General features: G+C 47.4%; 1 protein-coding gene across 6 annotated transcripts; it reads left to right on the top strand.

Annotated features, from left to right (window-relative positions):
* The first annotated feature begins 203 nt into the window (after positions 1-203).
* Positions 204-15,998, top strand: srfa (serum response factor a). Of its 6 annotated transcripts, none has more exons than XM_037465142.2 (8): positions 206-1,387; positions 4,377-4,610; positions 11,666-11,906; positions 13,146-13,304; positions 13,499-13,609; positions 14,383-14,580; positions 14,670-14,746; positions 15,270-15,998. In XM_037465142.2, the coding sequence occupies exons 1-8, from the start codon at positions 746-748 to the stop codon at positions 15,363-15,365; spliced, it is 1,758 nt and encodes a 585-aa protein (XP_037321039.1). In that variant the 5' UTR covers positions 206-745; the 3' UTR covers positions 15,366-15,998. The 6 variants fall into 6 exon arrangements, with proteins under 6 accessions (XP_062422469.1, XP_037321039.1, XP_037321038.1 ...); XM_037465141.2 differs by having other exon boundaries at positions 4,377-4,643; positions 14,670-14,771; XM_037465140.2 differs by having other exon boundaries at positions 207-1,387; positions 4,377-4,643; positions 13,149-13,304.
* Positions 15,999-16,597: the final 599 nt, after the last annotated feature.

Here is a 16,597-nt window from a genome sequence, read left to right as displayed (position 1 = left end):
TAAAACATTGTTTGCGGTTTAACAGTACAATCTATGGGGAAATAAAAGTTGGATGATTTGTTTGGTGCCTCTGTCGGTCGATGGTGACGTTGTCGGTAGCGCAACCATTTTGGTATTTATTCCAACGAGCGTTTATATTGACCAATGACTGCGCTAGTCAGATAACCCTCAGCCAATCGATGGGCACCACTGTGACTCACCAAATAAGGAGAGACAGCACCAAATAAGGACACATTGTATCTCTTTATAAGGAGGAAAGTAGTTCCTGGATTGTAATATTCATACGCTGTCTCAAACAGTGTTTTAAAAAATTGCGTTTTTATGCGTGGTTTTACTAGTAAGACCGGAATAATACTTCCGTTTAGTGTCGTGGAAACTTGCATTTGGACGCCAACAGGCCGACAACGGCGTTGTCTTCTGCTTGCAATGCGGACTACGTAACATGGCGGATCGACATCGAGGGCGCTGTTCGCGTTTTCCTTTTTGAGAAAGTGCTCTGAGTTTTGGTAATAGAGGAGGGGGGTGAACCAAACCGAGCCGGGGTTGAAGGGTCTTGGCGTCAGCGTCACTTTCGAAAGTTTATCGCGGTTATTTCTCGGAGTCTCCGAATCTCCAAACGGGTCTGGTCTGCTTACGTGTTGTAGCCCGGGCGTGTAGCCTATGCGATTTATCAGCTATTTACGAGACAACGCGCTCCAGCTGCTTTAGCTGGCGTTCACAGATTCGATTAAATTGCCTGAATAGAATGTTACCGAGCCGGCTGGGATCGGCACCATCTGGAAACGGGTCCGCTTCAGGCAGAGGTAACACAGGGCACGGGTTGGGGATTGTCGGTAGCGGAATCCGTCCCGTTTTAGTCCGAGCAGGGCAAGCTGTACCGGGGGTCTGCGAGAGTGACGGGCGACAGGGGGAGAGAGACGCTGTCGGGATGCTGGGGGCTAACGGTCCAGGGGGTTCGAGAGGTGTGAGACCGGGGAACGGCACTGGGATGACCCCTTTACAGACCGCTGTCCAGGGCAACATGGTGGGGATGACCGCAGGAGTCGTGTTGGCGCACGGAGCCAGGTTCGAGGCGGACAGGGAGAGCGCGCCTCTGTGCAGCGGCTCGGACAATGACTCTGACTCCGCAGAGGACGATGATCCAGTGGGTTCACTGGGGGACAGCCGGAGAGGGGTGAAGCGAGAGAGGGGGGAGATGGAACCCCCGGGGCCGGGGCAAGAAGTGGGAATACCCCCCGGAGGTTACGGCATGGTCCCCGGGGGCGTCGCTGGGGCAAAACCGGGAAAGAAAACACGTGGGCGCGTCAAGATAAAGATGGAATTTATTGACAACAAGTTGAGACGTTACACCACTTTCAGCAAGAGGAAGACTGGTATTATGAAAAAGGTGAGTCGAGTGATTTCCTTTGGATCTCATTCCACTGCAGTAAAATGTGATGTGAGTGCAACTTCCGTCTTTTTAAAGTTGAGCTGACCTCTTCATAAGCCGTGAGACCATAACATCAGTGGGAAATATAATATGGGATTGAACAATGGAATAGTGGGCCCTCATTTTACTAAAAGGCCTTTCACCTGCAGTAAATCCTATAGTGACTCCTTTCTTTATAACAAGACAAAAACAAGCGGTGCACAGACCCTGAGTGAGAGGGACAGTTGACTTTTAATAAGCTTGAAATAGATGGCAAAATACAATTATTTTTAAGACCCACTCACTGCAACTATCTCTCTCTCATACACAGAGAAAGGTGACATTAATTCACATGTGCACATAAAGATGGTTCCCATCAGTAGCCCTGGGTGCACACGGGCTGTCCCTTCTGTCATGGGGAAGCGGGGCTTTGCTGGCAGGTGGTGACCAGTAGCAGGCCTGTAGCTGACCGAATAAACCCCAGGGAAACCACATCAGAGGACAGTCTGAGAGCACTGCAACAGGAGAGAGGAGCTGTGCACACAGTATGGAACAGCATTGGGACACCATCCATTGTGGCACAAGCTGTATTAAACGGGAATATCTGTGTCAAAGATATGCTATGTGGCATTTGGCAACAAGGAATCTAAAGTGAAGTATTTGGAGATGAGATTGGCTGACCAGATGCACAGTAGGAACCTAGTGTTCTTTTGCTGTTGAAAAGGCAATTTTGAATTACGACCATTAAAATAAACACAATTCTTTATCATAGTGAAAGAGTGTTGTTCCTTTGACAGGCATACAGTGTGCATTTGGCTGTATTTCTCTTTTTTTTTATTTATTCATCCCAGACTGTTGTCGTGGAAACTGAGGTGTCGTTATGTAGGCTCTTGGCAACACACTGTTTTGACAAACCGTGCGAATAGAGATCTTTGGAAATGTTGCCTTTACCATGTCAGGCATCAGAAAAATGAAGAGGTGGGTGGTGTGGAACAATTCATAGTAAACTGCTCTCAAACTGGTTGCTAGGATGAGCATATAGTTTAATTCTGAAGGATGAGCCGGTCGAAGCCTGTAGGTTCTCCTCTCAAAAGGGAGCATGACATCACGTTTTTATTTTACTTCCATCGATTGGCTCCTATCTTGTGAATCCTAATTGTTACACCAGGAGAAGTACAGACATAAATGGTCGCTCCATTCAATATTTAAGTGCATCAATACTCCACACAAGTGAGCCAGTGTGCATGTTACTGAGGCCCACTGTAAATGGAATGCAGCCATTACTTTCTTATTCTTCTCAGGCAAAGACGATGCCTTGTGCTAGGAACTGAATTTCTACTATACAACATTCGTACTAAATGAGTCTTTGAATTGGTGCTGGGTGATATTGATATATCGATTGCGTGATACGAGACTCCAATGTCTTGGTTTTACTGTTCTACTTTAGTTGCAGACTAACACAATTTTCCTGGGGCTCAATAGCTCCAACAACAGAGATTGTCTAGATAATTGTTTATTCACTTTTCCGGCTGTGAGCTAATGAAGCCACGTGGTAGTCTGGTGCCTGTCCGGGTCATACATACCTTCGCCCGGTGTCGTCTGCGCTCAACTAGCAACTGTGTAATTGCAACCATCCATGAGTTTAGCTTATGCTATGATGCGTAGGCCTGACAGGGAAGTTTAGTGTGACGGAGGAACCAATTACAGCCACACTAATAGGCACTTTGCATCCATGAATATTCATGAGAAAATGCAGCCAAAGGACTTATTAATACATTGTGTGGGTCTAGGTTGTGCCGCCACTTTGCACATTTAAGGTGAGAAATGAGTCTTTTCCTGCTGCAGATGTTAGTCAAACATCAGCTTCTTATTGCTGCTGCAGAGGGGATTGAGGGGAGATGGTGGTAGAAGAGAAGGGCTGGGGCTGTATAGTTCATGACCTACTTCTGTAGCGCTGCATTAGCAAGTGGAGAGGTGAAGTGTGCAGCTAGAGGTTAGATTTAACACTTCTTCAGTACACAGAAAAGCACACACGCATCAAAAATCCTCAGGAAGCTACCGCGTCGTAGCATTCAGCTTCTCATCATTTAGCCTTTCTCTTCTCTGTCATCCTTATTGCACACAACGGGCAATTGTACAAGCAGGTTCAACGTGCTCCCACGTAGAGAGGATTGATCTGATAGGGGTCATAATGAACAGTGTTTGAGCGTGGTGGAGTGGACTCGTATGAATGCATGGTTTCATAACAGCTCGATTAAAAGCCTTTTAATTTGAATGTGATTGGTCTCCTCCTGGGCCAGCTCTCAATGACACATCTATCAGCCGGCTGGGACTAGTGCGTTTACCAAGGTGACTGAAATGGCATGGTGCCCTCAAAGCACCACAAGAAGCCTTCACATAACTTATGACTCATTTAGATGAAGCGGCTTGCTCAGGAGTTCAATCGGAGTGCAGCATCTGCGTGTTTTCCTGTGTATGTGATGGAGTTGAATGTACTCTTTTTGTGTGTGTGTGTGTGTGTGAGACAATGAGCAGGGGAACAGACCGTGATGGCCTCGTCTTTCACAGTCTGCTCCCCGGGGTGTTGGGAATCATTCCTGGGTTACGGCGGCTCCCCCTGCCTCTGCAGGCCGCTCTCCAGCTGCAATCAGCCTCTCTGCTATATCACTCTCTGTATTCTGGCAGCCTTATCTTGTGTTATTTTAGCTTCATTTGTGCTATACGTCAGAGTTCATTACAGCTGTATTTTTAGTTTGGAGTTGTTTTCTTGGCCACGTTCATATCTTCCCAGAGACTAAGCCTTTTGGACCCTCTTACTGTATATTCCCTTTCCAGCAGAGTTTACGTTCTCTACAAATTAATCAACTTGATTTTTTTTTCCTTTTTGATGTTTGAATTGTAGCCCGGCTCTTGGCCCTGTCGTCTCCTTCGTATTCCTTTTTAATATTTCACTCTGTCTCTTTCTCAGGCGTACGAACTCTCCACCCTGACGGGGACCCAGGTTCTGCTGCTTGTGGCCAGTGAGACGGGTCACGTCTACACGTTCGCCACGCGCAAACTCCAACCCATGATCACGAGTGAAACGGGCAAAGCTCTGATCCAGACGTGCCTCAACTCGCCGGACTCGCCGCCGCGCTCTGACCCCTCCACGGACCAGCGCATGAGCGCCACGGGCTTCGAGGAGACGGACCTCACCTATCAGGTGTCTGAGTCGGAGAGCATGGGCGACACAAAGGTTAGAATCCAAAAGTGGAAAGTAGACAACAATAAAAAGCAGCTGTGAAGCCCCCTTAAATGCACACATTTATACCCCCACCCTTCCCCCTTCAGTCTATTTTCCAATCTTTCAAAAAACGATCATGTTTTTTAGTCTTTATGATTCACTGCCTGCATTCCAGTGAAGACATCACATGGATAGCAAATAAGATAAATGAACACCGTAGAGTCACTGACGGATATAATGGACAGCAAAGAAATCCATCCAAAAGCAGCCAGGGTTCTTTATCCTTTTGTAAACAGTTGTGAACTTTTGCCTGAAATTTGTATGGCCTTCGTTCTGGAATTGCGGCTTGCGCCGAGTCCCTTTTTTAATTAAATCAAGTCGTCTTTTGTCTTTTCTACGGGCTCTGAACCAAAGGGAGAGCCAGATAAGTAGTGTTATCCCGCGCACTAAAGGGAGCTGTCTACACGACCTCTCTGACCCCTCAGCCTCGTAGCGCGTTGAGATAAATCAGCGTAGGTCTGGGTTGTGTTAGAAAGAGAAACGCGGCAGCGGCTGCACGCACCACTTTGCCGCGTGTCTCCTTTGTGACCGAGCTGTCTCGCCTTCATGGATGGAACCCTGAGATTGGGAACAGAACTCCCACTTTGTTTAAAGGAAAACCACATTTGGACTCACTGACAATCTAAAAGGGATCTGAATAAGTTGCTTCACTGTCCACACCTTCGTGCATTCAGGTGCACCCCCCCCCTCCTCCCCTGTTTATACGGCTTAAGGACGCCCCTTTGAAGACGAACACTTGCAGGCCTGGTTGCATGCGTGCTGTTTTAATAAGGCCACTACCGAACACCTAGCATACGTCGTCATGGATGGGAGATCAGCCCTCGCATGGTAAGCCCCTCTCATCCCGCTCTGCTCATTGATAAAAATTAGATTTGGCCTCCGCTGCCATATATGGTATGGTTTCCCTGCCTGCTCTCTTGGCTGAGGCCCCTAGCATTCCTTATAAGCTGCAGCTGTCTTTGGAGTCCTGTGATCCGCCCCCCCCCCCCCCCCCCCCCCCCGCACCCCCACACTCATTTAGTGATACGGAGGGGAGGTAAGGATGTAGATATGAGCAGCCTGAACGGAAACATTGGAGCAATATTTCACGCCCTGTTTTGTGCGACCTCTATTGAGGTGGCTGTCGGTGACTCTGTAACCTTTGCGCCCCCCCCCCCCCCCCTCCCCCCAAACACTCCTGCTGCAATTCTGAGTGTGGGATAGCAGTGAGGCCCCTGTGAAGCTTGCTCGCTGAGGGACACTGGAAGTAGTGGTAATGTGAGCCATGTCAGGATCAGTAGGTCGGGACAGGGCGAGTGCAGTTTGCTTTCAGAGGCAGCGTCTGGACACTAGTCATCAAGAGAGGAGTATGTCATACATACAGTGTATCCTAGTCTTAACAGTTCGGAGTTTGCCGCCGTGGGGGGGGGGGAGGCTTTTTTGGAGAAGCAGAGGACTAAATGTTAAATTATGTTTTCCCTTCCAAAATAAGACAGAGCCATCCTCCAATTTTCAACATGTAATGCCATAGGTTTATTACTAGGATCAACAGTTTTCTGTTGGTTTTCAACTTATAAAAAAACCTGACCGATGCTCTGGAAATTTCCTATTGCCTAAAATGAGGTTCTTTCTAAATGCACTTGAATTGGTGGACTGGATGTTGCAGTGTCCGAGTAATGCTTTGTCACCATCAACCTTTCAGTTGATCGCTGTGTTTGAGCCTGAAAAGGATGTAAGTTACATTATTTGGGCTGACCCCTCTCTGTTGGTCTTGCAGTAAGTTACTAAAATGTTACTAAAAAATCAGTAATTTCATTATGGTAATCCTTTTTTAAAAGATGAATAACTTACTTCCAGGAAACCTGTGAGTTTAAAGCTAGGGTTGGTATCTTGTGCTTTGTAAGAAGGATCCCGTGTAGTGCTGCTCTCTCTTCATTCGAAGAGCTGGCCTTCCCTCCCAAATGATTACGATCAATTTTAAAACCTTTTATTTCTGGAGAAACTCACTTTTATAGATCTGTCAGTTTAATCAACTAATCTTCTTAACCAAAAACAAGTGTCTGTAGAAGGACTTCTATATTCTAGCCTGACTCGCCACCATTGACTGCAGAGTGTCTGATTCCTAACTATCTGGTGTGAATTGACTCCGGGGCCAATGTCACCAGGCTTAAATCGGCTACTGAAAGCTTGTGACCTGTCATCTAGCTGTGAGAGGAGCCCAGTCTCTCTCCAGAAACATGGTTTGGCATCGACTTAATCCATTCCCAGTGTCCTCTGTTGATCCGAATGCCGCATTAAAGTCAATTCCTTTCAGGTTGCGTGCCTGGAGAACCGCGGTTCTTCTGTTCTTGCAACATTAAGCACTCAAAACCAACAGCTGAAGAGACGACATGTTCAACACTGTTATCCAAGGGCAGTAGAAGTGCATTCTGGGAAACGGTATGTCGAATGCAGAGGTGAATGAGGAAGGTCAAGGGAGAAGGAGTGACATACCTATTTCTGCTTTAGTCTTGGTGAAGCCATTGTTTCCCTCCTGCTCATTAGCCAGGATTGCGTTGTCTTTGTTGTTGTTGCAACTAAACCGTCTGGACCAACAGCTGCCATGCTTGTTTTCCTTTTATTGTGTCTTTTTGGATGCCCTGCGGCAGATCTGACAGCCTCTTTATTTAACAAATTGCATGCATTGAAGTGTGTAAGAGGTTGACTGACTTCTCCCTGGGGAAGTGACTCGATGATTAATTCACACAAATATCTTTGAAAAGTATTGCGTGGCTTTTTCAATCTTTCTTTCTTCGTATGTGAACTGCTGTTGTGGAGCACAGCAGTGGCTTAAAGGGAGAAACTTGTGAGATAAACGGCCTGTATGTAGAGGGGTTGTGTTCTCTGAGGGATTTTGGCGTTGTCTGCAGGGAGAGCAGCATGCTGGCTGTGTCAGAGGGGAGGAAAGCGACCCCCCCCCTTCCCTCCTCCCCCTTATTTTACAGCAAGCAACTGCACAGGTCAGCCGCCATTGGCTGCACCTCCTCCACTTGGGCTGCCTTGCCTTTTTTAGCAGTCCCAAATGGAGCTGCAAATTCCATGTTGCTGGCAGGGTGACAGCCTGGGAGACGGGAGCCAGCAAATGGGAGATTAGACGGGGGCCAGCCACCAGCAAGCTGCACAATGGGCTGTGCAGCCAGCGCTGGACCAGTCCACCAGTTGTCACCTCGAGTTGGGAACGACTAATCCTCGGGAAGAGGGAATCGTTTGAAAGTAACCGTAAATGAGAGAAACTAAAAAGAGCAGGACACAAACAGGGAGGTTGTGGCACAACTTTAAAAAAAATCCAAGAACCCTTAGAATAATTGATTGTGTAAATACATGTTCAGAGGAGGGGACAGGAACTAACGTAGCGTGTTATGGAGGGTTCACTCGGTGTCCGTGCAGAGTACAGAGGATTCATTGCTTAATCCACAAGACGCAGCCCCCCATCGCACGACTATCAATCACCATTATAACAGCGGGGCCCCCCCTGAAAAAGTGTGGAATAAAAGGTGATGTGTTGGATCAGGAGATGACACTGCTGAAGCTTCTCTGGAAGAATGCCTTACAGCACTATAGCCGATGTTTACTATGCACCAGAGGTGGGATCAAGTCACTGTTAGGCAAGTCACAAGCAAGTCTCAAGTCATTGCCCTCGAGTCCCGAGTCAAGTCGAGTCAAAGACGAAGCAAGTCCCAAGTCGAGTCACAAGTCAAAGCCAACAAGTCTCAAGTCGAGTCACAAGTCGTACCATTTTAGTTTCGAGTCATTTCGAGTCATTTTATTATAGTGAGGACGGGGAACCCTGGGTGATGGTGCGCTGCCTCACAGACCTAGACTACGAAGGGAAGGGTAATGGTGGATCGACTGTGACTGTGTTATAGTACTGTAACGCTCACCCCAATGCTGCAGCGTAAATAAGGAGGCGATGACTGGCTTGCAACTCCGCTGCATTTATTTATATAAAACAACTCAACTTCGGTCACTGTTGGCCGTCACCACGCCGAACGAACACTTCCGCATACACGGCCCCCCAAAACTCGGGTTGTCTCGCGTAACTACAGCTGGTAACGGAGCATAACGTGAACACATGCAACATCTGCATAAATGATTAACTAATAACTTTAACTCAGCTCATTACACTACTTTAAAACGGACGTTGACATAATGTTGGCGAGGATTTCCATCGGAGTCTGAATCCGGGTTCAAAAATCCCGATTTTTGTAACCATGAACGAGCTGTCTCGTTGATACGGTCAAATGGACTGCAGTGATTGGATGTCGTGCAGGCAGCGCGCGCTCTCTGCATACAGGTGGCGCACCTTTTTTGACAGATGCAGATAAACAGAGCGGCGCGGTGGTGTGAAAATGTTTTCCCCCAGTTTTCATGGGAAGTAGCAAGTCTTCTCGAGTCAAAAGGCTCGAGTCCAAGTCAAGTCACGAGTCATCGGTATTCAAGTCCAAGTCGAGTTGCAAGTCTTTGTACGTTATGTCGAGTCGAGTCTCAAGTCATCAAATTCATGACTCGAGTCTGACTCGAGTCCAAGTCACATGACTCGAGTCCACACCTCTGCTATGCACTGCCTTGAGTCTGAACTAAGAGCCAGCGCTGTTTATAGAGCGGCCAGTTGGACACAAGACACGTGGAGGTGGGCAAACAAAGCAGTAGGTCAGTGGAAGCTCCCTATGTAGGTCACAGAGATAGCTAGGAGACCTTTTAGACCCTGCAGGATCAATCGGCAAAGCAGGACCTTTGGTGCATGTGTTGCATCCAACCTTTTCACTGGAACAGGAAGGAGGCCATCTCTAGTGGTGGAATGGAGTATGATTTGAAAAAAAACATATAACAAAAAATCCCCCCCCCCCCTCAAAAAAATGAATGTGGTGAATTTCCATACATTCGATTATAAATTGTACATCTTGTTGCATGACTGATGATTCAAGTAGAACTTTAAAAGTTTGAAGCCCACTGACTTCCGATGTCCCACGATGAGCCAAATCGTCCTCTCATCTGTGTGATGGTATCGGGCAAAGCGGCGAGTCCAGTCACTCCGCTATGCTGAGAGCGGCTGCTGTCGTTTCACTCACGTGGCCTGGTGCTGCCTCAGCTGGCCCAGAAAGGGTTAATTTCCTTCTCAGAGCTGCTCAGGTTTCCCGCCAGCTGTCTGTCCCCTCAGCTGTTTGTATCCTGTCCCTGACACTCACCCAGGTCTGTGTCTATGGCTACGACCTCGCTGGGATTAGCCAGTCCCTGTTCCCTCCTTCCTCTCGTCTGCACCAACTTCCTGTGAACATTAATGTAACAAATATCACATCATTTGAATACTGACAGTCTCCTGGGAGAATGACGAGGTGGGGACAGCTGTGACGGGCGTCTATCGCTTTGCGGTGAGTGACGGGCCACAACATATTGTTCTTATGGGAGTTTATTCAGCTTTGTAGTTTAAAGGGTAGAACAACTGACTCCTGTGTGTGGCCCTCCCTCTTTGACTTTCCAGCTGCTGTTTAACTAAAGAGTTGGAGGACCTTGGACTGTAGGAGCCCCTCGGCGGGCCCTACATCTGAGCTGCACATAAGCTGATAACCCAACAGCTCCTTCCTGTTGATTTGGAGCGCCTTGTATAAAACAACACCATTCCCCCATGCTTTGAGCCATACTAGCAGACTATCTGATACGAAGAGCACACTGGGATGTGGCTAAAGACTGGGAGCTAATCCTGACAGTAGTCAGCGTCCTGGTACGTGTTTGGAAGGTCTTATCAGTAGAGTCCACTCTGGACGATCCAGCCCTCAAGCATTTAATCAGTCACATATAAAAACCAATAGTGCTGCAAACCAATAGAAGGGGCTGCTTCTACGCCTCCGCTCTGTTGTCCATGTCCTCTGTCCCCTCAGCATGTGCATCGTTGTTCTGTGATTTCCTGCCTCTGTTTCCATTCAGCCCACAGTAAGAGGACAACGCTTACATGCCTGTGTAAGGTTGTTCCCATTCTGCTCGTTGGTATCAAGTGTGTGAGGGCTTCCAGGTTCGGACGTCCCCATCCAGCACCACACGGCCCATGTTCACGTGGGCTTTACCTGCTACGGCTCACCCCCCGGTGATGAGAAGTTTCTACACATCTTCTGGCCGATGTTACAGTCCGATAGTTGACTTGTGTTGAGCAGGGGTTGCATCTTAGCTGCCTGTAGGTTTGGGTGAGGAGTGGAGCACTCATAGAGGGTACGCAGTATGGGCTGTATACTTTTTTTTTCTCTTGTAGGCTTGTTTTTCGTGAGGTAGTACTTTTATAGGTTTTGATGTGTGTGTTGAATCGCCTTCTATACTGAATACTTTTACTTTTTTTCCCTTAAATGCAGCTTTTTGCCCATCTTGGAAACAGAAAATTATCCCGCCACTGCACCCAATTTAACATGTGGCAACTATTAGAGGGGTCCCAGGACTTGTATGTCATTTGCTTTTCCTCTATTAAAGCCCAGTGTGATGTCTCCCCCCCCCCCATGCAGAATGCAAGTACTCCAGCCTCCTCGTGCTCAAAGTGGAAAAGCCCTATTAATGGCGTTGTTCACGGTGTTTTCATGTGAAACCTTTTCACTGGCATAAGTTGGAAACATGAGCAGCTGATGATGTCATATCATATAAAAGCTACCTGTTATATTTGCTTTATATGCACTCATAAGTACACTGTAATGCAACTGCTGCACATACGTTTGCCTCTGGTTTAATGAGGTTTTTCTTTCTGTTTGCATCGGCCTGTCACTGAAGGCACTATTGAGTTGCATTATGGGAATTGGAGGAGCCAGTGCTTTTTGAGTTGATTCCACATTTCCTTTTTTAAGACGGCATGTCAAGTTATTTAAATTTAGCAGAAAACCAAAAGTCTTTGACAGAATCCAGTACTGATCTTAAATTTCCTCCAAAGATCCTCCCTGGTCTTGATCTAATGTGTGTGTGTGTGTGTGTGTGTTCTCCCACAGGATACACTGAAGCCCACGTTCACGGTGGCCAGCCTACCGGGCAGTACCAGCAGCACCCAGTGCACCGTGCCCACCACCTCCACCACCATGCAGGTGAGCAGCGGCTCGTCGTTTCCCATCACCAACTACCTGGCTCCCGTCTCGGCGAGCGGCAACATCAGCGCCAACGGCACCGTCCTCAAGACCGCCGGCGGCTCTGCAGGGGTCATGCAGCTGCCGAGCGGCTTCACTTTCATGCCCGGTACGTAGCACAGCTGCCTCTGTTCAACTACCCAACTCTTTTCCTTAAGCGTTGAAGTGGTGCCTCCGTGTCTTGTGACCGTCACTGTGTTGTGGAGCCTCATGAGAATTGGAATCAGCGGTCTTGACGTGGTCGTGCCCCGCTCTCTCTTCAAGCCCTCCCAAGCCTGTCGTCAACGCTCTGCAGAGGCTTGGCTTTTACAAAGCCTTCAGTATCCAGGAGGGCCTATTGGCGCATGGCTCTGCCTTTGACTGTCACTCGGGGACCGTAATAATTAGGTGGGAGCGACACAATAGGCCAGGCAATGAGGGATGACGAGCATGACCCTTAATTAGTTATGAATATTCAATGATGGATCAGTGGCTGAAATTCTAATGGCTGACTTAATGGAGCACGGTGACACAGCGGTCCTGAACCAGGCAGGCCTTCATTAAAGGGGCTTCATAGACCCGCTCTTAGGAACACAGGATCTCATGACGGCGCCTCGGCTTTCCCCAGGATTTATTCATTACGCTTCCTCTTCATGGTTTCAATACCCCCCCCCCCCTTCAAAAGCAGACCTGTGTTTTCTACAGTATACCATGTTGTTGTTGTTGTTAACAAGAGTCTTTGTGGCGATTGTGAAGCTGAACAGGCCCGGTACCGGTCAGACACGATGGCACTCTGAATGTTATGAGTCCGTGTCCCCCTCCCTCATTTCTCCATCTTTCTCCTCTTCTGCAACCTTGTCTCCCAGCCACCCTCCTTCTCCACCCCCCTCTCTCCCTCACCACCTGTCTGGCACGTAGGGGTGGTGCCAGGTGGAACAACACACCCTCCCACACTAAAACCCCCTCAGCTGACAGCTTGAAAGGGCCCGCCCTCCTGCAGAACCTATTTATGGAGCATGTGACCAAGTACGATGGTGCAACTCCTTTTGTCATGTTCTCAATTTAAATAACTGAAAGAACACACTTTGGTAATATCATTGGAAACGAATCATGGCACAATTGAACCATTCACAATCTTAATGTTGTGTTTTAATATAACTTAGCTCAAAGGTCCCCGGTGTAAGTGACATGTTGTTTTGTTTTAAATGTGTCACTAGAAATGACAACCCCTCATGTTGCTCAGGGTCCCTCCCTGAGGATGTGGAACAATATGCAACCATGAAACATTTGTGTATAGCTAAACGGGAATGCGCTGTACTGTATACTGCTCATTGGTGTTTAGTCTCACCTCGTCTGTGTGCCCCTCCAGCAGGCACTACTCTCCCCCCTGGCACTCCCACCATTCCTCTGAGCCAGCTGCAGCACTCCCTGGCCCTCCAGGGGCAGCATGGTCAGGCCCTTGCTGCCCAGCAGCCTCAGCAGGGACAGCAGGCTGTCTTCCGCTTCCCTGCCGCTGTCTCCCTCGCAGGTGACCCGCTTTGCCACAATGGCTGCTTATGCTGCTGCTGCTGCTAGTACTGTTAATACCACATCTTCTGCTCTCACTACTAACCATGCACCCAATGGTGGGATTACTAATTCTACTCTCGCGACGACTTCCTCTGTCCATCGTGCTTCTGCGGGAGCCTCGTGTGACTGGCTATTGCCCCTCTGTGTCTTCAGGAGCAGGGGTTCCCCAGCAGCTCCAGGCGATCCAGGTACACCACAACGCCCAGTCCGGCTCCAACAGCGACGGCAGCCTTGACATCTCCCACACCTCCACAAACTCCACCGGTGGGTCCCGTTTGGTTTCCTTCTCTCTGCAGAAAGAGCCTGTCTGGGGGAATGTGTAGTTTAAAAGGTGACTCGCATTGGTGCTCCAGATGGTGGAAATAGTAACATAATAACATAAATGTTCATTACTGAACTTAAAATGTATGTAATGTAAGAATGACCCACAGCAGCATTTTCACATCTCAATTTTAATTTGGTCCCAATAGGTGGGAATAATGCCCTCTAAAGCAGGGGTGTCAAACATACAGCCCATTGGGGGGTCCAGCTCGGCCCGCCGGATAACTTTGCTGCTGTGGCAATCACAGAAAGACATAAATTGGATTTTCTTTCGTACAAAAAGTGGCTGCTACACCTAATCGGTCCACTGGGGGTTGCACTGTAGGAGTATAGTACAGATTTCCAAGTGTTTCTCATGCATTAGCATAACACTTGATGACTGCATCACTTCCCCCCCCCCCCCCCCCCCCCCCCCCCCCCCGTGTCTACTGGACCTTCCATAAAGTGGGCAGCATGTGGCCCCTTACCTGAAATGACTTTAACGCCCCTGCTCTAGATTATTTTTTTCTCAATGATGTCCCCTAAAATGCACTTTATTTTTCTAGCATGCACCATTTCTTAATTTGTTATTGTGGTCCTGTCAGGAATGAGTTGAGTCCATCAAAAGGTGGTGTAGGAGTCACGGGTTGCCTATAGATCCATGTTAAGTGCCATCTGTACACACCTCCTGTCCTCCCCCTTCCACCCACTCTCCTCCTCCCTCTCCTGCTCTCTAGCAACGGTGAGTCTCCCGGCAACCATTGTCACCTCGTCAATGCCAACGTCTGTTGCGGGTCATATGATGTACCCCAGCCAGCACACAGTGATGTATGCCTCCACCCCGACGCTGACTGACGGTGGGCTGGCGGTGCTCAACGCCTTCTCCCAGGGAACCTCGGCCATGCAGGTGTCCCATGCACAGGGCCAAGACTCTGGTGAGACACTAGCTGGAGACCCTATTTAAAAAGATAAACGTATTGCTGACGTTTTGCATTGGAAGAACGTTCTTTGTTTCCTCCCTTAGGTGGTGTCCCTCAGGTGTTCCTCACAGCACCCCAAGGCACGGTGCAGATCCCCGTTTCAGCGGTGCAGCTACACCCAGTACGGCAAGATCTGCATTTTACAAGTGAAACTCTCATATTCCCTATGCAACCAGCATGCCACGTGAGCGCACTAATGCATCCTAACAGCACCGGCACACGCAGGCCGCAGGGTTGTCCCGTGTTGCCCTTTTTTTTGGGATGAATGAGAATGATCAAGTGGCAGCTTTGTTTTACCTGTGACTTCTAGCAAAAAGTACACACGCAGCAGACTTAACAAAACACAAGATTTGCAGTGCATGTTGTTTTAGTTCGTAGTCTCATGAAGAAAAGGTATTTTGACTTTTGCATTTCTTTTAAATACCATAGAATTTCAGAAAACCTAATGGTCAACATTGCACTCTACAGAATGTGATTTCATAAGGCAATTATAGTACTGGGAAAAAACCAATTGGAATCTATTGATAAACATGCAGCATGTAGCCAAGCCGTACCTCCATCTGTGCTGGGAGTGGGGATGACTTGTGATTGGCCGGGTGTTGGGCCCTTGTACCGCTTACTGATGCAGCCATGTTGTGTTCCAGATGGTGATTGGGCCGCAGTCGAGCGGCAGCAGCAGTAACCTGACGGAGCTCCAGGTGGTCAACTTGGACGCAGCACAGAACTCAAAGAGCGACTGACGGACGGAGCTGTGCGATGCAGACTGACTTGCATACATCTCTATTTATTGATGATTTCCTACACTTTCACACGTCACACTCGGCAACCTGACTTTAAAATACATCTTCACACACAATTAAGGGCATACCTGTGGCTGACCCTTATACAGTGTTTTATTTGTGTGTGTGTGTATATATATATATCTATTGCAAATGCATAGGAAATATATCACGGCATCCATCAAAAGAACCTATTTTCTATGCCCTTTGTTTTGTGTGTGTGTGTGTGTATTTTTATTTTTGTTGAATTTTGTAATTGCATGTACACACACGCAAGGTGCCACAGCTTCACACCAGCCAAAGAGACATGTTTGTCTGAATGTTCCAGTGTGAGCAACTTGTGTGTGTGTGTGCGTGCATATAGGGGTTGTAAATGAATGGGGAGGCGCTTATTGACTTTTGGAAATGTACATAGTTGTTTTGTTTTTTTTGATAACTTCTATTTTTAGCGTTGTTTAGTTTGTGCATTGGCATGTAGTTATTTTTTTTTACGTAGTGGTTTTGTATGTACGTGGAAATTATTTGCCTGAAAAAAGAAATTTACATGTAGCTGTAAATTAATTTAATATACGATCATATGTTGATATACTGTCATGCTGGATTTTTTTCTTTTTTCTACATGTGTGAGTGACATTTGTAGGACCGTCCTTCAAACCGGATCAAGCAGCTGGGTCACAACATGTAAAGCAAAACATTTGGGATTTACTTTAAGATGACATCATTCTCAGTGTGAAATATGCTAAAACTATGACAATCAGATTGAAATCACACCCTTTGACACACTGATATTTTCTTTTTTTGTACACACAAAGGCAGCACAAGTCTGACATTTTAAACACAAATGTTAACATCTTTACATTGATTTGTGACTTTATTCACTTTTTTAAATATAACTTTTGACGTCCCTTCTATGGGTAACAGCTTTTCACCACAATATTTTTCATGACTATTTTATAGTCACCACACACTTTGTTTTAAAAAGCAAGATTTATTGCCACAACTTGACTGCAGAACCTTATCATTACTGACTTGAATAATTGGACAAATCTCTCAATGCGACACTGTATAGACCCGGCAGTTCCCTCAGTGCTGCTATTAAAGCAGTTTTTATGGATGCCCTCTTATTTGGTGCATTGTCAATGCTGTAGTATGACAAACGTCAGTAGGACTATTTTATTTAGGAGGTGTGACCT

The sequence above is a fragment of the Pungitius pungitius genome, chromosome 13 (assembly GCF_949316345.1).
Source record: "Pungitius pungitius chromosome 13, fPunPun2.1, whole genome shotgun sequence".
In the NCBI taxonomy this organism is placed as follows: Eukaryota; Metazoa; Chordata; class Actinopteri; order Perciformes; family Gasterosteidae; genus Pungitius; species Pungitius pungitius.
The sequence above is the reverse complement of the archived record's forward strand: the minus strand, read 5'-3'. Positions and strand labels throughout refer to the sequence as shown.